Source organism: Nicotiana tabacum, chromosome 8, assembly GCF_000715075.1.
Source record: "Nicotiana tabacum cultivar K326 chromosome 8, ASM71507v2, whole genome shotgun sequence".
NCBI lineage: Eukaryota > Viridiplantae > Streptophyta > Magnoliopsida > Solanales > Solanaceae > Nicotiana > Nicotiana tabacum.
Window position 1 is genome coordinate 85,295,063 of NC_134087.1, and position 25,389 is coordinate 85,320,451.

Genomic DNA, 25,389 nt, shown 5'->3' on the forward strand with positions numbered 1-25,389 from the left:
GTCGTCTCGTCAACGTCATGATATGGCGCCATTAGATATGTGTGACCGGCTGACATAAAGTCGTCTCGTCAACATCATGATATGGCGCTATGTAATATAGCGCCATTAGATATGGCGCTATCTAATATAGCGCCATTAGATATGGCGTTATATGTGTATTGTTTAGCCTATAAATAATGGGGTCATTGTAGTTATTTTGTGTGCTAAAAATATCCCCCAAGAAATATTTCATTAAAAGTAAGTAAGGTTTTTATTATAAGCAAATAGTTCACAAATGGCTCAACCTGGTCGTCCACCAATTTGCTTATGTGGAAAACCATGCATGATGGATTGTGGGTGGGAAGGTGCTAACGTTGGACGCCGCTATTGGTGTTGTATGAACAAGTTGTACAAGCAACCCGACGAACCTACTTGTGAATTTGATGAATGGGCTGAGGAACCATGTTATCAGGAAAGCTACAGGGATAGATTACAGGAATTTCATAATATGTTGTTATACCAGCATAGAATACAAAAGGAGGCAGATAGAATTATTACAGATATGAGGGAGAAACTAAAGGAGGTGGAAGATAAACAACGGAGAGCTGAACGGAATTGTGAAGCACACAAGGAACGCAACAAAAAATATAAACGGGAACTTGCGGAGGTGAATGCGAGAGTGAAAGAGTTAGAAGAAGAAAAAGAACAAATGGAAGAACGATTTAAGTGGTTGGAGCGAAGAATAAATGACAACTGAGGATGGAGCATTTACGTGTATGTGTTTAGTGTCATTTTCATATGTCATGTCTTTTTATTATGTTGGCCTGTTATGTTTGTGTTTGTGTTGTACTAATGTTTTCCTTGTTTGTTGTACTTAATTTTATTTTAATTCAAGTGGAAGTTAAGTTTAAGTTGTTGTGTTACTATACCAAAAACTATAAAACGAAATTTGAACTAAAAAAAGTAACTGTCATATTCGACTAAATATTGTTGTTAATGTACAAAAAAATATTATTTACACCAAAAAAACAAAAATATGGAAGACCGAATCAATGTGTCCCGCATCCGGTGTGTCTCAAAGTAGCCGTTGGCCTGAGGCGCATCCCCTGCCGCCCGGGTACGCTATCAGGATCATCATCATCAAGTCGTCTCCTTATGGCCGGATGCGGCACAGGATGACATGTATCGGTGGTGCTGTCAGGTCCAGTAGAAGGCTACATAATAATATCAAACTTAGTATAGAAAACTACATAACAATTCACAAAAATTTATATTGTCTTACCATAATCGTGTCTGGATCCTGAATGTAGTCATCTGTCGCAGCATCGCATGAAGCCTAAAAAAGTAAATTAATAAAGTTAAAACAAAATAAATAAGTTATAGTAAAAACAGTAATAAAATTAATACTAATAAACTCATACCTGCGCATGTGATGAGCTGCCATAACTCAGTCGGTGCCCACTATCAAAATCTCGGATCGGTCGAGACTCATCAGTGGTAGACGGGCCAGGGAAATATCTACCCAACTCCACTCCTTGAAAATCAGAGCCCATGATCAAGAATTGACCCGATGGGGTCACCTGCGACATCCCTGGAGTGTCATAAATGCCAAGGCTGTAAGACGGCATGTCGGTCTCATGCATGCCACCTCCCATATCAGCAGCAACATCATCAGCAGGAGCCTCAAAGCCCCCTTGCTGGGGACCTCCTCTCCGCCCACGACCGCGTCGTCCAACACCAGCAGGTCGTCGTGGAGCAGCAGCAGCTCGTCGGCCACCACCCCTTGGCATACCACGACCTCGCTGGTATGTGGCTGGGTCAACATAATCTGGCTGGTGTGCCAAACGCTGATCCGATCGGCCTCGCTGCAGTGTCTGGGCAGCCACATCCATTATGCAACGACTATAGTCCTGCATGATCACAGGGTCGTGGACATAACTCTGCATCTGCTGCCCCATACGATATACGGTATGCAATCCAATCGCCTGCACAAAAGTTTTTAATATAAACTACGTATTTGACTAGAAATTACTATTAAAGTAATTGATAATAACAGAAAACATACCAGAGCCTCATGTCTCCCGGCGTATGAGACGTATCGACCATCTACCTGATGAACTGGGTTCCCGATAAAAAGTCGGGAAACAGTGTGGTACCATGCCATATAAACGTCGATAGGAAAGTGTTGCGGAGCTGGGGTCAAGTCCCCTCGGCTGTCCCAAATACCCAACTGCGCTGTCAGCCACTCAATAAATGTGTCGTCCACTCTCATCCTATCATCCCTCTCATAATGTAAAGGGTCCCATGCAGGCTGAGTCGGTATAGACTGCGGAAATCCAAACTGACGAAATACTCGCTCTGAGGCATGATGCTCAACAATATCGAGGCACGTGAGAGGGACGGAAGCCCTCCAAATATGGCGACCGTGCGTGCAATACGCTGGCAGGGTACCTATCAGCTCTTCGTTGTACGACATCCAGATGAACTATCAAATAATAACACAAACCGTTAGTTTGCGCAACACCTAGTTAAAAATTAATTGGTAAGTTTAGTTAGATATTCACCTGTGCATCCTCCAGAAAATCCAACACATCCCTACAGAACGGGAGATTATGATGGCCATGATACTCTCGTGCAAGTCTACGACGCAATACCCACCTACAAGCTAGAGGGAGATCAGGAATATGTACATTAGCCGGTAGCTGTGGTAGAGGTGGCCGAAGTTGCAGAAATCGCTCCCACACCCAAACCTAAAACAGAAAGTTGACGTAAAGATTAACTCTAACTAGGTAGAATTGGAACTAAACGACAAATTATTTGAATAAGTTGTCACCTGTAGAAGTGGAAGAAAGCCACAAACGTCTCTCTGTGTGCCCATGGATGCCCGACACATCTTCCTGTACAAAAAAGATAGGACAGCACCACCCCAGCTGTAGCTGACTGTATCATCAAAGTCCGCAATATGATGCAGAAAATGAAGGCTCACTAGGTTCCCCGAAGTGTTCGGGAACAAGACCCCCCCAAATAGAAGGAGCAACAACAGCCTCGTATATTGCTCCACATCCACCTCCGCTGAGTCGTCGGTGATAGTATCGTGGATCTGCACCAAGTGGTCTCTAATGGGGACCAACTGCATACGACTACTCCCAATTGCTACATCTGGGTCCTCGGACCTGAAGCCCGTGAGCCTGTGCAGCATATCCATATATGCAGCCCGGTTAAAAAATCTTATGTTCCCAGGCAGTAAGACTGGCAAGCCATCGGTGGACAGGCCATATAAAATCTCGACGTCCTGGAGTGTGATGGTGGCTTCGCCGATGGGTAGATGGAAAGTGTGCGTCTCCGGTCGCCACCGCTCAATCAACGCCGTGATCAAAGCATAGTCGAGCTGTATCCGACCAATGCTAATGATCCTATATAATCCCATCTCCTCCAGGTGATGGACCACACGGGGATGTAGAACGCGGGGAGGAGTCAAAAACTCCCACAATAAATCCACTCTCCTCCCCCGAAAAGTCTGCGTAAGCAACTCCCCCCCCCCCCCCATATATGCTCGGATCTATGCTGGGGCTGTAGGGGTAGTAGCTCCGACGTCCGAGGGCCGGGATGTATAGGTGCATCCATGTCGTCAACTGCAAATTCATAATTTTTAATAACTATCATTAAAATTTATGTGTGTTTTTTATAATTTAAATTCATATTTTTTAACAACTTAATTGTATAAAATTATATATAAACTTATGGGTTTCGTGCCCAGTGGTACAAAACTATCATTAATAATCTTATGTTTTTTTAATAATTTAAATTCATATTTTTTAATAACTTAATTGTAAAAATTATATATATATATATATATATATATATATATATATATATATAATTTTTATAATTATGGGTTTCGTGCTAGATTTTCTGAAACTCAGTGGTACCAACTATCATTAATAATTTTATGTTTTTTTAATAATTTTTATTCATATTTATTTAATAACTAAATTGTAAAAATATATATATATATATATATTTATAATTATGGGTTTCGTGCTAGATTTTCTGAGGCCCAGTGGCACCAAACTATCATTAATAATTTTATGTTTTTTTAATAATTTTTATTCATATTTTTTAATAACTTAATTTTAAAAATTATATATATATATATATATATATATATATATATATATATATATATATATATAAATATATATATTTTATAATTATGGGTTTCGTGCTAGATTTTCTGAAACTCAGTGGTACCAAACTATCATTAATAATTTATGTTTTTTTAATAATTTTTATTCATATTTATTTAATAACTAAATTGTAAAAATTATATATATATATATGGGTTTCGTGCTAGAATATAAGATAATTAAACAATTACTACACAATACTACGCTACAAGGCTCTACATTTTACTACGCTAAAGGGGTCTACGTTTTACTACGCTAAAAAGGTCTATGTTTTACTACGCTAATAAAGTATACGTTTTACTACGCTAAAAAATAATCTAAACTAAACAACATAAAAACACATAAATATACATGAGGATATTAACAAACACATTTTTAGACTAATTTACATATTTTTATACAACACTAAAATTAAATACGGATAAAATTTAACATGCTAGTTTCGGAAAAAATAAACACAAACCGAAATAGAACACATACAAATCAAATAATATGCATTGTTATAAAAGTTTCAACTTAAAATAAATCGAAATACCTCGATTTAGAATTTTTGAAATGTAGATAGATCGAAATTTTGACTCCGGAAGAGTGAATCCACAATAACACGAAGCTCTACTCGACAGTGGGACCACAAATATTAAACTTTTATGTGACGGGGGACCCAATTTTTTTTTTTTTTAAAATTGGGGCAGATCGGTGGTGTGGGGGGGGGGGGGGGACCAGAAGTGAAAAGAGGGAGATGGAAGACGGAGATGGAACGAAGAAGAAGAAGAAGATGGGGGATTTGTATTAAGGGGTATAGCGCCACTATTAATGGCGCTATGTCTTCAGGTATAAGACATATAGCGCCACTATTAATGGCGCTATGTAAGTTTGTCAGTATAACGCCACTAATAGTGGCGCTATACAGTAACGGTACAGTTAACGTTACTGTATAACGCCACTATTAGTGGCGTTATATATACTTTGGTAACTTTTTTTTTTTACACTTATTTTAGTATTTTTAGTAAAAATTAACAATATTTTGGTTCCGCACTCGGCTTCTTTCTTGTAGAAGACAAATCTAGTGTACGTATCTCATGCCAATACCAAAAGCAATCATTCCCTTCTAAAAAAAAAGCACAAACATAGCAAAGAGTGTCACATAGCAAAAAGTTATCGAGTATATTGTATTCTTATAAAAAATTATATATAAAAATTAATTGTTTCATAGAATTAAAATTGATTAGCTTTTTACCAGACGACCACCTCTGTAGCCTACGCCACTGCTCGCCCCCAAAAACGACCTCATCTCCGTTAGCTATTCAACAAAAAAACCGCCGGAACACCAACCAAACAGACCCGTCTCTAGCCACCATCACCAAGGCTCGCCGGAAATGGCGACCAACAGTGACGAAGGGCCATGGACGTGACTGAAACCTGCAAATCCGACATCCCTTTTGAAACCTTTAGATCTGTCCAAGATAACACTTGAACACAAAAAAAATTCCGGTCGGGTTCGAGGTCGTTGATAGATTTTTCGGTCGAGCTTCGGTGGTGGTTTGGTCTTGGTTCTGGTTTACTTCTTCTTCGATTTTTATTCGCGTTTCAAGTATGTACTTTTGATTCGACATGCTGTAACTGTCGCTGGATGCTCCCTTATACTGAAATATGTAATAATCTTTTCTTCATCACTCTGAAAATTTCATTACTCGTATTCCTTTCCTCTGTTTCATTTCGTCACATATGTGATGATCTGATGCTTTAGTTTCGGCTGCTGTCAATGTTTCTTAGATTACTCATGGGTGTAATACCGATTTCTCGGTCGAAATTGCTTCATAGTTAATCTCGTCGATCGAAAATAGTTTGCTGAAATTAGTGTCAGATCTCCTCTTTTCCATATGTTGGCTTTTAATTGAATTTTATTTAGTGAAAGTGGTGTTGTATCTAATTATAATGGCTGAACACTACTATTCCCATTTTCGAATCCTTATTTCTAGCTTCGCAATAATTGCAGAATCGATTTACAAAATCAAGAATATCCGTGATTGCTCCGTTTGAGTACAAGTTCTTTAGAAACTGAGATGTGCCATTAGCGAATTTTTCGTGGCCCTCGCAAACTCAAAAACGCGTAGTTGTTTTAGGCGCGTATTTTAAAATTTACCTTTCTAAATTCGAGTGTGCATTTCATGTGACCCAAATCCAAATCCTAAAACGTTGAATAAAATGTGTTTCGGATTGCGGGTGCATTTCATGTGGCGCTATCCAAAGACATGTTTTAAACGACGTTCAATAATTCCTTAAAAATTGAATAAAAGCGGTTGAGAGTTAAAATTTGCACATAGGTTCATAATTGTTTAAAATCAGATAATTTAGCTAAATATAACAGTTGAGCGACCGTGCTAGAACCACGAAATCCGGGAATGCCTAACACCTTCTCCCGGGTTAACAGAATTCCTTACTCGGATTTCTGGTTCGCGGACTGTTAAACAGAGCCATATTTTCCTCGATTCGGGATTCAACCGGTGACTTGGGACACCATAAATCTCCCAAGTGGCGACTCTGAATTTCTTAAAATAAATCTTGTTTCGATTGTAATTTAATTGGAAAAACTCCCTTTACCTATACCCTTTTCCGGGGTGTAGGTGAAAAAGGAGGTGTGGCAAGACCTTCCCCTTATGATATGATATTTGATAGTTGAAATGCCTTGTACGTGAGGTGACAAACACGTACTTGAGCTAATTGTTAAAAATTCAGTTTTACTTTAAGTATTTAAACTGAGTTCCTTTCTTACCTGTTTTTATTCTACTTGCAAACTTAGCCTGTGTTAGTTTAGAATTAATTGTGTTACGTGAAGCATGTTAGGCTAGAATTAACTGTTTTCTTGTTACGAACTTAGCATTTATTTTGATATTCTTGAGTTGTTGTTGTGTGTTTTAATTTGGGACTACGGGACGATATCTCGGGAGATCCCCTGCACGTATTTATGATCTGGACTAAGGTGCGGGATACCAAGAGATCCCTGGCATATATATTGAGGATACCAAGAGATTGTCGGGATACCAAGAGATCCCTAGTGTGTTTATTGAGGATACCAAGAGATCCCTAGTGTATTTATTGAGGATACCAAGAGATCCCTAGTGTATATATTGAGGATACCAAGAGATCCTCGGGATACCAAGAGATCTCCCAGTTATTATCCTTGATGTGAGCGGTGTTTTCCTTGTGTTATGTCTTTATTTCTGTTCCGTTATTATACTCTTATCATATTGTATAGATTCTTACTGTAGATTCTCATTTATACTGTTTATATTATCCTATCATGCTTATTATTATTTACCTCAGTAGGGCCCTGACCTTCCTCGTCACTGCCCAACCGAGGTTAGGCTTGGCACTTACTGAGTACCGCTATGGTGTACTCATGCCCTTTCTGCACATATTTTTCCTGTGCAGATCCAGGTACCGCTGATCAGGCCTACTACCGTTGAGGGAGGCGACTGCTTAGAGACTCTGAGGTACATCTGCCGCATCTGCAGACCAAGGAGTCCCTTTCTATTCCTGCCTTTAGTATTTAGCCCTTCTGTACTTTTCTGTTCTTTATTAGAAATTCCAGAGCTAGAGCTATGTAGTATTTCTTTTCTTAGCTTGTGATTCATAGGTTTCCGAGTCTTGAATTTATGTTTAGTATTGAGAGTTAAACATGGTGTATGCCGAGTGACACATTTAAACAGTGTTACTACTTTATTTCTATTTTAAATTGTTTACTTCCGCAAGTTTTAGTTTTTCTTTCGCAAAGTAGGCTTACTTAGTCGTAGAGACTAGGTGCCGTCACGATGGTTCATGGAGGGCGAACCAGGGTCGTGACAAGTTGGTATCAAAGCTTTAGGTTCATAGGAGTCATGGATCACAAGCCGGTTTATTAGAGTCTCGTTAATCGGTACAGAGACGTCTATACTTATCTATGAGAGGCTATGTAAATGTTAGGAAAATTCCACTTCATTTGAGTTCCTTGTCGTGCGATATTTTTGACATCACAATTCTAAACTTCTATCTTCTATTCTCTCACAGATGGTGAGGACACGTGCTACTTAAGATGATCAGGCAACCGCGCCCCCTACTACAGCCGCCAGAGGCTGGGGCCGAGGTAGAGGCCAAGGACGCGCACGTGGTGCAGCCAGAGCACCTGCGCGAGCTGTCACCGAGGTACCACCAGCAGATCCAGCCGGAGTCTAAGCACTTGATACGTCTACTGCTACTACTACTCCAGCCCTTCAGGAGACTCTGGCGCAGTTCATGAGCATGTACACCACTTTGGCTCAGGCATGGTTGCTTTCCCTTGTTGCAACTATATCTCAGGCCGGGGGAGGAGCACAGACTCCCGCCGCCCGCACTCCTAAGCAGCGAGTGCATGTTGAGCAGGTCCCTGAGATTATTCTTGTATCGCATGCAGTGCCAGCTCAGCCCGAGGATAGGGCAGCTGCTTCCGAGGATGAGCAATTGAGGCTTGAGAGGTTCAAGAAGTACAAGCCTCCTGTATTCAGTGGTCTAGCATCGGAGGATGCTCTAGGATTCCTTGATGAGTGTTACCACATTCTCCATACCATGGGTATCTCAGGATCGAGCGGGGTTTCTTTCACTACCTTTCATCTTCGAGGAGCCGCCTATGAGTGGTGGCGCACCTATGAGTTAGACAGTCCAGATGAGGCTGCTTTACTAACTTGGGCTCAATTTTAGGATCTGTTCCTGAGAGAGTATATTCCTCAGAGCCTTAGGGATGCATGGCGCATAGTTTGAGCATTTGCGCCAGGGTGCTATGACTGTTTCAGAGTATGCTGTCCGTTACACCAGTTTGGCTAGGCATGCACCAGCCTTGGTTGCTACTGCTAGCATGGCTCATGAGTTGGAGATGGATATTTCTTATCAGCAGGTGGTGAGCATTGCTAGGAGGATTAAGGGTATGCATGCTAGGGAGAAAGAGGAGAGGGAGGCCAAGAGGTCTCGAGAGTCGGGCCATTTCTCAGGTGCCCCTTCAGGTCATCATGGTAGGGGTTATATGAGTCGCCCCATTCATTCAGCTCTTCCAGCAGCCAGCAGTGCTCCAACTCCTCCTAGGCCTCAGGAGCCTTATTATGCACCTCCGGTTTCTAGCGCGCCTCCTATGCGGGGTGCTTTCAGAGGTCAGTCTAGCAGACATGACCCGAGCCAGTCACAGCCACCATGTCCTCCCAAAGCTTGTTTTGAGTGTGGTGACACCCGCCATGTGGTGAGGGATTGACCTAGACTTGGGAGGAGTGCACCCCCACAGACTTCTCAGCCACAACGTGCCCCGCAGAGTTCTTAGGCTATGATTATAGCTCCAGTTGCTACCCCACCTGCTCAGCCAGCTAGAGGTGGAGGTCGAGGAGGTAGAGGTCGCCCTAGAGGGGGAGGCTAGGCCAAATACTATGCCCTTCCTTCCCGTACAGAGGCTATTGCCTCCGATTCTGTTATCACAGGTATTATATTGGTTTGTCACAGAGATGCATCGGTTCTATTCGATACAGGCTCTACTTACTCTTATATGTCTTCTTATTTTGCTCCGCATTTGGGTGTATCTCGGGATTCTTTGAGTTCCCCTATTTATGTTTCTACTCCTGTGGGAGATTCTCTCGTTGTGGACCGCATTTATCAGTCGTGTTTGGTTGCTCTCAGCGGTTTTGAGACCAGAACCGATTTATTGTTACTCAGCATGGTCGATTTTGATATTATCTTGGGCATGGACTGGCTGTCGCCCCATTATGCTATTCTTGATTGTCACGCCAAAACCGTGATGCTGGCTATGCCAGGTGTACCATGTGTTGAGTGGAAAGGTACCTTAGATCACACCCCCAGTAGAGTTATTTCTTTTCTTAAAGCTCAGCGTATGGTTGAGAAAGGGTGTGATGCATATTTAGCTTATGTGAGAGATGTCAATATTGATACCCCTTCAGTTGATTCAGTTCCAGTAGTACGGGATTTTTCCGATGTATTTCCAGCTGACCTTCCAGGCATACTGCATGATAGAGATATTGATTTTGGCATTGATCTGTTGCCGGGTACTCAGCCCATTTCTATTCCTCCGTATCGTATGGCTCCTCCTGAGTTGAAGGAGTTGAAGGATCAGTTACAGGAATTGCTTGATAAGGGTTTTATTCGGCCCAGTATATCACCTTGGGGTGCTCCTATCTTGTTTGTGAAGAAAAATGATGGTTCTATGCATATGTGTATTGACTATCGCCAGTTGAACAAGGTTACAGTGAAGAATCGTTATCCTTTGTCTCGTATTGATGATCTATTTGACCAACTTCAGGGCGCACGAGTGTTTTCTAAGATTGATTTGCGCTCAAGTTACCACCAGTTGAAGATTCGGGAACCAAACATCCCGAAGACTACTTTCAAGACTCGGTATGGTCATTACGAGTTCCTTGTTATGTCATTTGGGCTGACCAATGCCCTAGCAGCCTTTATGCATTTGATGCACAGTGTGTTCCGGCCGTATCTTGACTCGTTCATCATTATCTTTATTGATGACATTTTGGTGTATTCCTGGAGTCGGGAAGATTATGAGCAGCACCTGAGAACTGTGCTTCAGACTTGAGAGAGAAGAAGTTATATACCAAATTCTCGAAATGTGAGTTTTGGTTGGATTCAATGGCATTCCTGGGCCACGTGGTATCGAGTGTGGGTATTCGGGTGGATCCGAAGAAGATAAAGGCCATGCAGAGTTGGCCCAGGCCATCCTCAGCTACAGAGATCCGCAGTTTCCTTGGTTTGGCGGGTTACTACCATCACTTTGTGGAGGGGTTTTCCTCGATTGCAGCTCCTATGACCAGGTTGACCCAGAAGGGTGCTCCATTTTAGTGGACGGAGGAATGTGAGGCGAGCTTTCAGAAGCTCAGGACAGCTTTGACCACAGCCCCAATTTTGATACTGCTTACAGGTTTGGGGTTTTATACGGTCTATTGTGATGCCTTGAGGGTTGGCCTCGGAGCGGTGTTGATGCAGGATGGTAGGGTGATTGCCTACGCGTCCAGATAATTGAAGATACATGAGAAAAACTACCCTGTTCACGACCTTGAGTTAGCTGCCATTGTTCACACCCTAAAGATTTGGCGCTATTATTTATATGGGGTTCCCTGTGAGATTTATACTGACCATCGGAGCTTGCAGCACCTGTTCAAGCAAAAGGATCTAAATTTGCGCCAGAGGAGGTGGTTAGAGTTGCTAAAGAACTATGATATCACGATTTTGTATCACCAGGGCAAGGCCAATATGGTGGCCGATGCTTTGAGTTGCCAGGCCGAGAGTTTGGGTAGTTTGGCTTATTTACCAGCATCAGAGAGGCCTATGGCGATGGATATTTAGGCCTTAGCCAGCCAGTTTGTGAGATTGGATCTCTCAGAACCCAGTCGGGTTCTAGCTTGCGTGGTTTCTTGGTCTTCCTTATTTGATCGTATTAGGGAGTGGCAGTATGATGGCCCTCATTTGCTTGTCCTCAAGGACAAGGTTCAGCACGGTGATGCCAGAGATGTGACTATTGGTGACTATGGGGTATTGAGTATGTAGGGTCAGATTTGTGTACCCAATGTTGATGGGCTGCGAGAGTTGATTATTCCATCCATTCGGGTGCCGCGAAAATATATCAGGATTTGAGGCAACACTATTGGTGGAGGCGGATGAAGAAGATATAGTTGGATTTGTAGCTCGGTGCCTCAACTGCCAGCAGGTGAAGTATGAGCACCAAAGACCGGATGGGTTGCTTCAACAGATAGATATTGCAGAGTGGAAGTGGGAGCGGATCACCATGGACTTTGTAGTTAGACTCTCATGGACTTTGAAGAAGTTTGATGCTATTTGGGTGATTGTGGATCGGCTGATCAAGTCCGCTCATTTCATTCCTGTGTGTACTACTTATTCTTCGGAGCGGTTGGCGGAGATTTATATCCGGAAAATTGTACGTCTGCATGGCATTCCAGTTTCCATCATTTCAGATAGAGGTACCCAGTTTACATCATGGTTTTGGAGGGCCGTTCAACGTGAGTTAGGTACTCGGGTAGAGTTAAGTACAACAATTCACCCTCAGACGGACGGACAGTCCGAGCGCACTATTCAGATTCATGAGGATATGCTCTGTGCGTGTGTGATTGAGTTTAGAAGGTCTTGGGATCAGTTCTTGCCATTGGCGGAGTTTGCTTACAACAACAGCTATCAGTCCAGCATTCAGATGACACCGTATGAGGCTTTATATTATAGGCGGTGCAGATCTCTGGTGGGTTGGTTTGGGCCGGGTAAGGCTAGACTATTGGGCACAGATTTGGTTCAGGATGCCTTGGAGAAGGTTAAGGTGATTCAGGATAGACTCCGTACGGCCTAGTCCAGACAGAAGAGCTATGCGGACCGGAAGGTTCGTGATGTTTCTTATATGGTTAGAGAGCGGGTTCTGCTTCGGGTTTCGCCTGTGAAGGGCGTTTTGGGAAGAAAGGGAAGTTGAGTCCGAGGTTTATTGGCCCTTTTGAGATATTGAGGCGTGTTGAAAAGGTTGCTTATGAGTTTGCCTTACCTCCCAGCTTGGCAGGAGTTCATCCGGTATTTCATGTTTTGATGCTCCGGAGTTATCATAGGTATCCTTCGCACGTGTTGGATTTCAGTTCAGTCCAGTTGGACAAGAATCTATCTTATGTTGAGGAGCCAGTGGCGATATTGGACAGGCAGGTCAGAAAGCTGAGGTCGAAGAACATTGCATCAGTGAAGGTTCAGTAGCGGGGTTAGCCGGTCGAGAAGGCCACCTGGGAGACCGAGCAGGATATGAGCAGCCGCTACCCTCATCTTTTCACTACTTCAGGTATGTCTCTATGCTCGTTCGAGGACGAACGAATATTTAAGTGTAGGAGGATGTGACGACCCGGCCGATCGTCTTAATAATTAACGCCCTGATCCCCTATTAACTGCTTTCCCCAAGTTTATTTCTGCTAATGTGAATTGCCAGGATTTTCGGTTTTGAATTTCGGTGAGTTTCGGGACACTTAGTCCCTAAATGAGAGCTTAAGTGTTGGAAAGTTGACCGTAGTCGTAACAGTGTGAAGACAGCCTCAGAATGGAAATCTGATGGTCTTGTTAGCTCCGTTGGGTGATTTTGGAGTTAGGAGTGTGTTCGGATTGTGTTTTGGAGGTCCGTAGCTAATTTAAGCTTGAAATGCCAAAAGTTGAATTTTGAAAGTTTCCGGTCCGATAGTGAAATTTTGATTCGAGGGTCGGAATGGAATTCCGAGAGTTTCAGTAGTTCCGTCATGTCATTTGGGATGTGCGTGCAAAATTTCAGGTTATTCGGAGATGGTTTGGGTGATTTTTTATCGAAAGCGTATTTTGAGGAAATTTGGAGTTCTTAGGCTTAAATCCTTGATTAATTATGTTGTTTAAGGTGTTTTAAAGATTGGTACAAGTTTGAATAAGGTATTAAGTGATATTGGTGCTTTTGGTTGAGGTTCCGGGGGCCTCGGGGTGATTTCGGATGGTTGACGGGAAAGTTGAAGAAATGTTGCAGCAGCTGTAGCATTGCTACTTCTGGTATTTTCGCATCTGCAGCTTGGGGACCGCAGATGCGGCACCGCAGAAGCGGCTTTGGGTAGATTCTTCAGAAACCGCAGATGCGGTGAGAGGCTCGCAGAAGCGGAACCGCTCCTGCGGTTAAAGGTCTGTAGATGCGGAAGCTGGCATTTTAGTGAGAGTCGCAGATGCGACATTTTGTCTGCAGAAGCGGGACAGCAGATGCGGTCCCAGGGCCGCAAATTCGGTAATCGCTGGGCAGAACATATAAATAGTTGCCTTTGCGAAATTGAGTCATTCTTCCACCATTTTCATCCGGGTTTAAAGTTTCTAAGAGGGATTTTTGAGGAAAACAAAGGGGAATCACTTGGAGGTAACGTTCTTGACTTTATAACTCGTTTTTATGTAATTAAAGACCTAATTAGTGGTGAGAAATTTGGGGAAAAATGGGTAATTAGGGCTTGAGTTTAAGAGGCCTTTAAATGAGCATTTGAGGGGCCATTTGGACTCCGATTTCAGTGTTCTTATTATGTATAGACTCGCGAGAGTATGAGGTTTTTGAAAATATAAATTTCACCCAATTTTGAGACGTGGGCCCGAGGGGCATTTTGGACATTTTATATAATTTCGCGTATTAGCTTAGAATTAAATTGTAGAATCAGTTACTTGAAGTGTTATTTATATTATGTAATTGAATTGAATAGATTTGGGCCATTTGGAGTCGAGTACTCGTGGCAAGAGCGTGGTTTCAGGTTAATTTTGAGCCGGCTTGAGGTAAGTGGCTTGTCTAACCTTGTGTGGGAGACCTTCCCCTTATGATATGATATTTGATAGTTGAAATGCCTTGTACTGAGGTGACGAGCGCGTACTTGAGCTAATTGTTGAAAATTCGGTTTTACTTTAAGTATTTAAACTGAGTTCCTTTCCTACCTGTTTTTATTCTACTTGCAAACTTATCCTGTGTTAGTTTAGAAAAGCATGCTTAGTTGACTTAAATGCCTATTTGCTTAAACTGCCTTAATTGTGTTATGTGAAACATGTTAGGCTAGAATTAACTGTTTTCTTATTACGAACTTAGCATTTATTTTGATATTCTTGAGTTGCTGCTGTGTGTTTTAATTTAGGACTATGGGACGACATCCCAGGAGATCCCCTGCACGTATTTATGATCTGGACTGAGGTGCGGGATACCAAGAGATCCCTGGTATATATATTGAGGATACTAAGAGATCCCTAGTGTGTTTATTGAGGATACCAAGAGATCCTCGGGATACCAAGAGATCCCTAGTGTATTTATTGAGGATACCAAGAGAACCTCGGGATACCAAGAGATTCCTAGTGTACATATTGAGGATACCAAGAGATCCTCGGGATACCAAGAGATCCCCCGGTTATTATCCTTGCTATGAGCGGTGTTTTCCTTGTGTTATGTCTTTATTTCTGTTCCGTTATTGTACTCTTAGCATAGTGCATAGATTCTTACTGTCGATTCTCATTTATACTGTTTATCTTATCCTGTCATGTTTATTATTATTTACCTCAGTAGGGCCCTGACCTTCCTCGTCACTACCTAACCGAGGTTAGGCTTGGTACTTACTGAGTACCACTGTGGTGTACTCATGCCCCTTCTGCACATGTTTTTCATGTGCATATCCAGGTACCGCTGATCAGGCCTACTATCATTGAGGGAGGCAACTACTTAGAGACTTCGAGGTACATCTGCCGCGTCCGCAGACCAAGGAATCCCTTTCTATTCCTGCCTTTAGTATTTAGCCCTTCTGTACTTTTCTGTTCTTTATTAGAAATTCCGGAGTTAGAGCTATGTAGTATTTCTTTTCTTAGCTTGTGATTCATGAGTTTCTGGGTCTTGGATTTATGTTTAGTATTGAGAGTTAAACGGGGTGTATGTCGAGCGGCACATTTAAATACTGTTACTACTTTATTTCTGTTTTAAATTATTTACTTCTGCAAGTTTTAGTTTTTCTTCCGCAAATTAGGCTTACCTAGTCGTAGAGACTAGGTGCCGTCACGATGGTTCACGAAGGGCGAACCGGGGTCGTGACACTTACGCTGTAGATTTTACAACCCTGATTAGGTGAGCTTTATCGGGGAAATACATGCCCTTTGCCAGCACCGCTGGTCTAGACTCATCCCACATTGCTGACCGAAATTCATCATCATCCCTTGTGAGGGCATCCACGTCCAGCATACTTGGAAAATTATCAAGGTATGGAATATTCCGCTCATGAAATGGCACGTGGGACTCATACAATCTTGGTCTAACGGGAGGTGGAGGAGCATGCTCCCTCGTCAGCTCAGGTTCGGCATCCACTTCCTCCTCGTCATCACCCTCATCAGGGAAGGGCGTGTCATCTCCACACTCATCGGCATTGTTGTCATAATCATTAAGCACACCCTAACTCTATGCATCTGCCAAATCACGAGTCAATACGTCGTCTATGGGCAACTGCGTGAGGTCAGGAACATCAAGTTGCTCATTTTCACTACAAAAAAAAACAAAAATATTAAGCTACTCAACTAGATAAATAATTTACATATAGCTATATCACTTTACTTACAAGTCGTACTGTGTTGACGTTCCATGATAGACATTTTCTTATTGGTGATGACTTCCGGATGGACCACTGTGGTCCAACATGCCAGAACTACGCATATTCCAACTAGGAGCGGGGTCATAACTTGTAAAATTCATATCCGGATGGTACCCCCTATGAAAAATATGAGTGTTAATACAAATCCAATTCAAATATAAAATAAACATCGCTAAAGCATAGAAAAATTGAAGTTTACCAGTCCTCTTGTGGATTATATAAAGTTGAAAAATTATTTTGTGGCTGCTCATTCCCGATGGTGACAAGTTTAAATCAAGGCAAGCTCTCTCATCAGGAACATCTTGCACACCCAGAGTAACCACCCGATGACTGGGGGTTATCCCTACTATGCACACCCTCATTATTGGGAACATCTTCAACCTTGACGTACATTTCCAACAATTTTATTACAATAAATTCCCTGTATTCATCCGGAATCCGCAAAAAATCTCTAAGAGTTTCATCATCTTCGATGTTAAACTCAGAATAATAAGCAAATCCCTGCGGAGTCACAGAATACGGAATCTACCGGTTACTTTAAGGTTCACCGAACGTTTCCTCACACTCATTTTTTTACGTAACAACGATACCAATTTATCGTACTCCATTGTAAGCGGCAATTTAACATGACACTGTGGAGGTGAACTATACCTCACAGAGTTATTCTCCATTACAACCTCACCCCCTCCCCCCAATATAATGAAACCCTTATTTTTGGCTCTTCAGACATTATAAAAAAATGCTTGATAAGAAGAAGAGAAGTATGAACGGAAGTTTGAAGGAAAGTTTTGAATGGATTTTCATAAAATTTTAACGCCTTTAAATAAGGCAACTCCTAGCTTGGGGTGCAGATTTTTTTTTACATAAAACACAGTATAATACCACGTTTTATGTATTTGAATTCACTACAAGAAAATAAAGATATGACGACATTTATTAAATGTCATATTAAGATGCTTAAATGTCGCAAATTCATTTATCGACATTTATTTTACATTTGCATCAAATGTCGTTAATTTTCCGACATTTAGGTAAATGTCGGTATAAATTTTACGACATTTAGGTAAATGCCGATAAAAAATTTACGATATTTAATTTATGATATTTAAGTAAATGTCACTAAGATATTTACGACATTTAGTTTAAGACATATGAAACTGTCGCTTAAAATTTCCGACATTTGGATTTATTTTAGCAAAAGAAATTACGACATTTACTTTTGACCTTTATAAAATATCGTATTGATATTAACGACATTTTTCTTTAATGTCAATAAGTAAAATTACGACATTTATGAAAATGTCGTATCCACATTTTTATGAATGACAAAAATCGATTAGTGACATTTTTTTACAACTATTTAAAATGTCATATTAAAAATCCGACATTTAGATTAATTAATATTGGCACCAAATTTTTTAAAATATTAATAATAATTCTCTATTTAGTTTCATCACAATACTTTACATTCAATTTGTACATTCACAATGTCAACCTTTATAACTAACATGAAATGTATGTAAAACAAATGCCTTTTAATATTATAACTAAAGAACAAAGTAGTTGTATAAAAAGTACTCTGTACAAAATAGATGATACTAAATCAAATGATTTGTTCTCAAGTAAAACTCAAATTTAACTAAATCATAAAAGATAGTTATCTCAACATGCAACTACGTTAAGATCACTCCTAATTCGAATGAATTCCCTTAACTTCTAGATTAAATCCTGTAACAAAGCTTGTTGAAACCACCTTTCCACAAGTCAAGATTTTCATTTCCAGTAACTGACCTCACTTCCTTCAAAAATGCTGCACAAGAAGTCATACAGAAAGAAAAAAAAAGAATTATAATTATAATAAAGGGAATTCTTTCCTCCTCAACTATAACAAATTAGGATACCAAAGACAACAACAGATTGGGATTCTAAAAAACAAACATATTGAATAATGGGTGTTATTGTGGCAATTGAAGAGAGGAAAAAACAGAGAAAATAAAGCAACAAAAGAGGAAAAAGTATCTTGTAATATTTTCAAACTTACTCATTTTTTCTTTGTGCCTACTTCACTAATTCCAGTCTTATTGATAGTGTTAACATGAGAAGAAATATTAGATTGGGCACTTTGATAGTGTACAAAATTCAAAACTTAGTAAATTATAGAATACGAGATACAAAAAATAAGACAAAGCCACATAATATTTTTCATTTTATGAAAGATAATTTATCAAGTATAAGAAGATAACAGAACATGACAACATTTATCCATAGGATCAAACAATGCTAATATAAATTCTTTTATCCAGTTCAAGTAGAAGTAAAAGTTTCAAATGCCAAAGATGTTTCCTACTCTTCGAATCTGAGTATCAAAATATGTCGTTAAATCAATTGTACAAATTCACCTTATTTGTCTGAACAACCGAAATAAGTGATAGTGATTGTTGACGATTTTCAATTGAGTTATCAAAAATCTATCACAAAAGAGGAAGATTATTATAACTAAAAGAAAACTAAATTATAATACCATCTTATATATAATAATTTCTTATGAATAAGCACAACGTTGTTTACCTGCTCATTACTAGATGATTTCCAATTTGAGCCAATGTATCCCCAGCTTTGTCACAACTTTTTCTCCATCACTTTCATTTCTTCTTTTGCTTCGGACAACTTTTTCTCTGTCGCTTCCATTTCTTATTTTGCTTCAGATAACTTCTCCTCCATCTCAATTCTTATAGATGATAGCTTTTTGAACTTCTACCTCAACCGTTTTATCAAAATCCCTTTGCTCAGCCTGAAATCGTTTATATATAGGGCCGTAAACAAAACTTGGAGCTGCTCCTTTTTCTGGAGTTCGAACAATCCCATGAGTGTCTGGTCCCATAACTTGTGCATACACATCATTGTGTAAAATTTTTTTTTTAAGAAAACAAGTACTGATATATAAATTGCAGAAAGCAGATAGTGAATATGTCATACTTTATCTATAATTTGAGAATGATTTTTTCTTCCTGATGTGTGTGGCATAGTCACATTCTTTCAGCTTTGTTCGTTCATCTCGCTCTTTTTCTAGAAAAGTTTGACACAATTTTATATATTAGAGACAATTTCCTGCCAAACACCAAATCAAAAACAAATTTTTTTAGAGGAAAAAGTGAGAATAATGACAGAGATTTAAACAACCAAGAAGCACCGTAAGAAACCCCCCAACTTGATGATCTATGTTCAATAACAATCTTTACTAAAATAGTGACAAACGTAGAAAGAATAACTAAGATATGTCATTTTCTTCATCATATGTTTCATTACTTTTCAAAATTAATGGGCCAATTTCTATTCACGGCACACCTTCTCTAATCTATTCATTATCTTCTTCACTTTCAAATATAGTATTATCCAGATATTCTTCGGGCCACGTATCTAGATTCAATTTTTTTTTGAAGTGAATCTTGCAAACTAGTTCATTCTATTGCCAAAAAATATAATATTTTATCACGAATAAGCAAAATCATACTATAGAACACGAGAATTAACATCTTGAGTAAAGACAACTTCCAAAAAACTAGTATCAAAATGATATTTTATTGAACTTAATTTAGGACTATTATAGATTGAACTACTAAATGAGATCATGTTAATCTAATACTTTTCAAATAGCACCATTCTTTAAATAACTAGGAATAAGAAATCTAGTAAGCACTCCCAAAACACAACAATCCCATATTTGAAATACCACAAAGACACAAATTAAGGACCTACCCAAAAAATGAAAAACAAACTTTCTTTCATCCATCAATTAGTCAACTATGTCTCAGGCCCAAAAAAGTTAGAGTTGCCTATAAAAATCTATGTTCATTGTGTTCTATTTAACATTCTACAAAAGATAAAACCAAACAACTATGAAAAAGAAAGAAAAGTGTTAACTAAACAGGGTACCTGCAAAAACTCGAATTTCACTTGCGCAAATTCCAACAACATCTGAACAACGTAAAAGATAAAGAAAACTATTATCTAAATCGGGTACTGATGATAGGCTATAATTACGTATTTTAGTTGATTATTACACTCTAATTTACTGCACTTTAGTTGAGTTTGCGCTTTAATCGCTAGTGTTTTGCACTAATTGTGTGTTTTATGCCTTGTAGGTGTGATTCCGAGCTATATAGATGTTATGGAATGAATTTAAGTGGTTTGGAGCTTTAATTCCGAGTAAGAGCTCAAGGAATTAAGCCGGGATCGCGTTCGGGGATCAACGGATGATAAAACAACAAAACAAAAATTCGAAGAGGCATATTGCGCATTGTATAGTAAAATAGACATAACCTTTTGCTCAGACCTCCATTTGGGTTACATAATATAAGGTTGGAAAGATAACTCAAATGTATACAACTTTCATGTTTTACATTTTTCTAAATTCCAAACGGAACAGGGTGAAAAACCGCGGTTATGGTAGGACCGCGGCAGAAGGCAGTCGCGGACAAATGAAGAACCTGAGAGGGTGTTTGGCCGTGGTTCCGGCGTAACCGCGGTGGAATCGCGGCAGGATGCGTAAATTTCAGGGACCAAAGTGCAAAACACGGGATTTTAAGCCCTAAACCCTATATTAAACCAAGGAAGCCGGCAAAGAAAAGGAATTGGACATATTTTTGACATAGGTTTGACCTAAGGAGGCAGAGACACAATAGGAGCAAAGCTTGGGAATTCTTCTACAAGTTTTTTCTTTCCTCTTCCTATTTTTCATTGTTGGTTATGACTTTTAGTATTGTAGTTTTACATACTATTATGAATAGCTAATTTGTTATCTAGAGTTTTGATAGAACCTTTTGTAGGATAAATTTTTGTTATGTTTTTATATAATTGAGCCGTAGTATAATCTCTATTTGTTCAATTACGTTCTTATTGTAGTTAATTGAAGAGATCTCAATTAGATGTGCCTATTTAGTATGCATAACTTGGGAGAGAGTGCATATTTAGGTAATCGTTGAACAACACCACTCCCAGAGTATATGAGGGATCAATAACCGAGGGTTTAAAGGCGGGATTAGGGATAACGAAGCCTTGGGTGCGATCTGAAGTGAGCTGTATCAAAAGCCAGCTAGCGTAGCTCGGGAGAGTACGTCTAGTAAATTGTCGTGATTACTCGGGAGAGATTTACGGTAATAAGAGTGCTCATGATCGGTAGAGAATACTTAGGCGAAATTATAGAAGACATAGCGGGAAGGATTCCGACAATTGGGGAAATCATAACTCTAGACCTCCTTAATCTTGTCTCTAACTCTTAGTATCTTTAGTTGTTAATTTATTATTTTAATTTGTTAATCAATTAGTTAAACACAAGAATCTAAATATCTATAAGTTAAGAACTATTCAAGATTGTCTTCTTGGTGATAGTGAACAACTGTAGCTAAGCCTTAGTTCTATGTAGGATTCGACTCCGGACTTGTAAACCGGATTATATTTGCAACGACCGCATTGTCCTTTTTATAAGGCATAGTTGGGCGTGATCAAATTTTGGCGCCGTTGCCGAAGAACTAACGGTGTAGTTGTAGGTGTACATATTACTAGGTTTCAATTTTTATTTTTTTGTATTTGATTTTTTTTTTCTTTTATTTTTTCTTTTACTTGTTGATTAAAAAAACATGGCATCATGGAATTATGAAAGTTTTGATGTTGGTAATTCTACTTTTAATCCTCCTTATGCATATTGTGATGAAAACCACCCTTGGCAAAATTATCAAAATATTTCCGAGAGCGAGTTTTGTGCACCAACTCAATCTTATGTGTGGAATGTGTGTGATATGTGTGGTGGTCAAGATGGTCACTTTCATGGTTGTGCCTATATTTCTTATCTTCCCCCAACCCCTTATTATGATGATTCTATGTTTTTTTTGAGAATAATAGGAGTAAAGAACCCAGGTATGAGGACCTGAAAGATATCGAGGATATGTTAAAGTGCCTTACAAAACAATATGATGAGATACAACTACGGGTACAAAGGCAAGGGGCAACTATTCACAACTTGGAGGCTCAAGCGAATAAATTAATTGAACCTGGTAAAGCGCAACAAGTTGACATTGTGGATAGTAGCCAATATGAGCAAGAACAGGCTGTAGAACTTGCCATATTACTGGAGGATTTAAAAAAAATACGAGGATGAGCTAGAGGAGGAGGCTAGAGTAGAACACCAACAATCAATCGATCTAGATTTTGAGGATGCCGATATCGTAGAGGAGATACTAGAGTCAACCAAGGATATTGAGGATACATATTTAGTTGATTCTATTGTCATTAGTGTTGAGAATGTGGACTCTCCCAATGTTCATATAGTTGAGCACATTGGTCCTCACTCCAAACATGTTTCCACATTGTGTTTAGATGATGATATGAAAATAGAGTCGTCTGAGCCACTTGAGGAGTCAAGGAATGAGGAACAAAGTGCTTACATTCTGGAATTCTTCTTTCCAGAAAGTCGGGATTACACACCTCATCTAAAGGCCAAGAAATGCAGAATACTACATTATTTTATTGGGCCAGTCAGATTCGTTCCACCACCCCATGAACATAATCATAAGCTTGAATCAAAACTTGGGGTTCAATTCATAAGCTCGAGGTAGAGGCAAAAAGTGATCCGCGTCGTGCCGCGACGTTAAATCAAGCGCTTGTTGGGAGGCAACCTAACTTTATTGCTTTCTTTTATTTATTTATTTATTTATTTAATTGTATTATTTTTGTAGTGACAATTTTTTATTTTCTAGGAGCATGAAAAGAAAAGGTATTGGAAGGATGCAACAGCAAACCAAATGGTTGGAACTAAATGTGAGGTACCCGTACAAAGGACCAAGCTTGGGAGAAGTCTGAGTACCCCATGAGCTGTTAATGCTTCGGCCTTTGGCCTACCAGGGAGTTTCTTTTACACTCTTATTAGTATAGTGTGCATTTGGGACAATGCACAATTTTAAGTGTGGGGTGAGGAGATTGTCTGGGTGACTTTCTATGCTATTTTAGTTGTGTTTGTTTAATTGAATAATTTTTTTTAAATAGAAAAGATTGGACTTTTACCGACGATGGATCTATTAGACAATTTTCTTGAGGGATTTAAGTCTAAAAACAAAGTACAAAAAGATTTTCTATTGTTAGGTAGTGTAATAATTCCCCCTTGATTTTTCTTTAAACCACGGTTCTTTTCCAAGGGTTTTAATTGAACCGGGTGTAGTTAGTTTTTTTTGGAGAGTAGGAGCCATTGTGTTGTGTTTTGAAGTGAAGCAATATCTCTTGACTTTGTTATGCCTTGAGAATAGTGAGTACTTTGGTTGTGATGCTTAAGCTCAGTTTTTGACTCTTGTAGAAGTACCTTAAATTGTATGATCTTAAAATTGCTTAACTGCTTTGACTAGAGTGTCCATGAATCCAATCCTGAGTGAGTTATGTGCCATGTGTGTGTGAGGTTTGTTGTATTCTGTGCATTGCATTTGATGCCTAGAACTTGCCCCGTGTGTTTGCAAAGCGAAATAGTAGTTTTATTCAGTCTATGAAGTGATATAGGCATTTCTTTGTTGAGCCAGATATGTATACTTTACTCGCCTAATTGTTATGTATCATAGTTAACCTCTTTGAGCCTATAATTTTGTTTCTTTGGCAACCACATTACAAGCCTTACCCATTTGTTTGAATTAACCATCTATTTGAGCCATTGTAACCTCTCATGAGCACTTGAATTGTTTATGAACTTTGTAAAAGTTAAAGTGTGGGGTGGTTGGTTTGGCTTTTGAGTGGAATTAATGAAATTAAGAGAAAGGTTACACTGATTTGAAAAGCAAGAGCCACTTGAATTGAAAAAGAAAAAAAAAGTTGTATTGCTGTAAAAAAAATATATTCTTTGATAGTGGTGACTCTTGATATAATTGGGCTTAAATAATTTGGGAGTTGATGTATATTGATGTGAAGGTGGAGTTTGGCTTGACATAAGTATGGGGTTTGAGTGTTAAAGTATATGTATTAAAGTGCTTAGGGAGGTGTAGTTACTCTTATATCTAAATGTATCATACCCGTCCCGTAGCCTACATTACAACCAAATAAAGTCCTAATTGATCATAGATTGAATGAGCTTCATTAGTAGAGTAGTACACTACGGGAAAGCTTATGGTGCATCTTTTGTGGCATATGAATGTTATTTCTAAGAGTGAGTGAATTCTTTCTATCTTGAGTTCCTAAGTGTTCTTAAATTTTATTGTGTGGAACTACTCTGTTTTGTTGTATGAGGGCACTTGATTCATGAAGGAAAGGTAATGTAAGTGACCTCTATGTTAGAGTAAGTAGGTGAATTGTGAATAATGCGTGGTACTTATGAGTCAAATCTTGAGGTGAAGATGTTACGCTTTTGTGCTTAGTCTATTTTAAATACTCTTGGTGTGATGAGTTAAGAGAATTGTTTAAAAAGGTCATATCTATAAAAAAAAGTGTAGTTTGATTGCTCGAGGACGAGCAATGGTTTAAGTGTAGGGTGTTGATGATAGGCTATAATTACGTATTTTAGTCGATTATTACACTCTAATTTACTGCACTTTAGTTGAGTTTGCGCTTTAATCGCTAGTGTTTTGCACTAATTGTGTGTTTTATGCCTTGCAGGTGTGATTCCGAGCTATATAGATGTTATGGAATGAATTTAAGTGGTTTGGAGCTTTGAAGTCTGAGTAAGAGCTCAAGGAATTAAGCCGGGATCGTGTTCGGGGATCAACGAATGATAAAACAAAAAACGAAAACTCGAAGAGACATATTGCGCACTGTCTAGTAAAATAGACATAACTTTGTTCTCCGAATTCCATTTGGGCTCCATAATATATGGTTGGAAAGATACTCAAAGGGATACAACTTTCATGTTTTACGTTTTTCCAAAGTCCAAACGAAACTGGGTGAAAAACCGCGGTTACGGTAGGACCGCGGCAGAAGGCAGTCGCGAACAAATGAAGAACCTGAGAGGGTGTTTGGCCGCGGTTCCGGCGTAACCGTGGTGGAATCACGGCAGGATGCGTAAATTTCAGGGACCAAAGTGCAAAACACGGGATTTTAAGCCCTAA

General features: G+C 39.5%; 1 protein-coding gene across 1 annotated transcript; it reads right to left on the bottom strand.

The window, feature by feature from the left end:
* Positions 1-952: 952 nt before the first annotated feature.
* LOC142162754 (serine/threonine-protein phosphatase 7 long form homolog) lies at positions 953-6,132 on the bottom strand. The gene is made up of 7 exons (XM_075219458.1): positions 5,404-6,132; positions 2,813-3,611; positions 2,544-2,729; positions 2,045-2,464; positions 1,401-1,964; positions 1,262-1,315; positions 953-1,193 (listed from the first exon to the last, which is right to left on the bottom strand). Exons 2-7 carry the CDS (start codon positions 3,524-3,526, stop codon positions 1,029-1,031), a joined length of 2,103 nt encoding a protein of 700 aa, XP_075075559.1. The 5' UTR covers positions 3,527-3,611; positions 5,404-6,132; the 3' UTR covers positions 953-1,028.
* Positions 6,133-25,389: the final 19,257 nt, after the last annotated feature.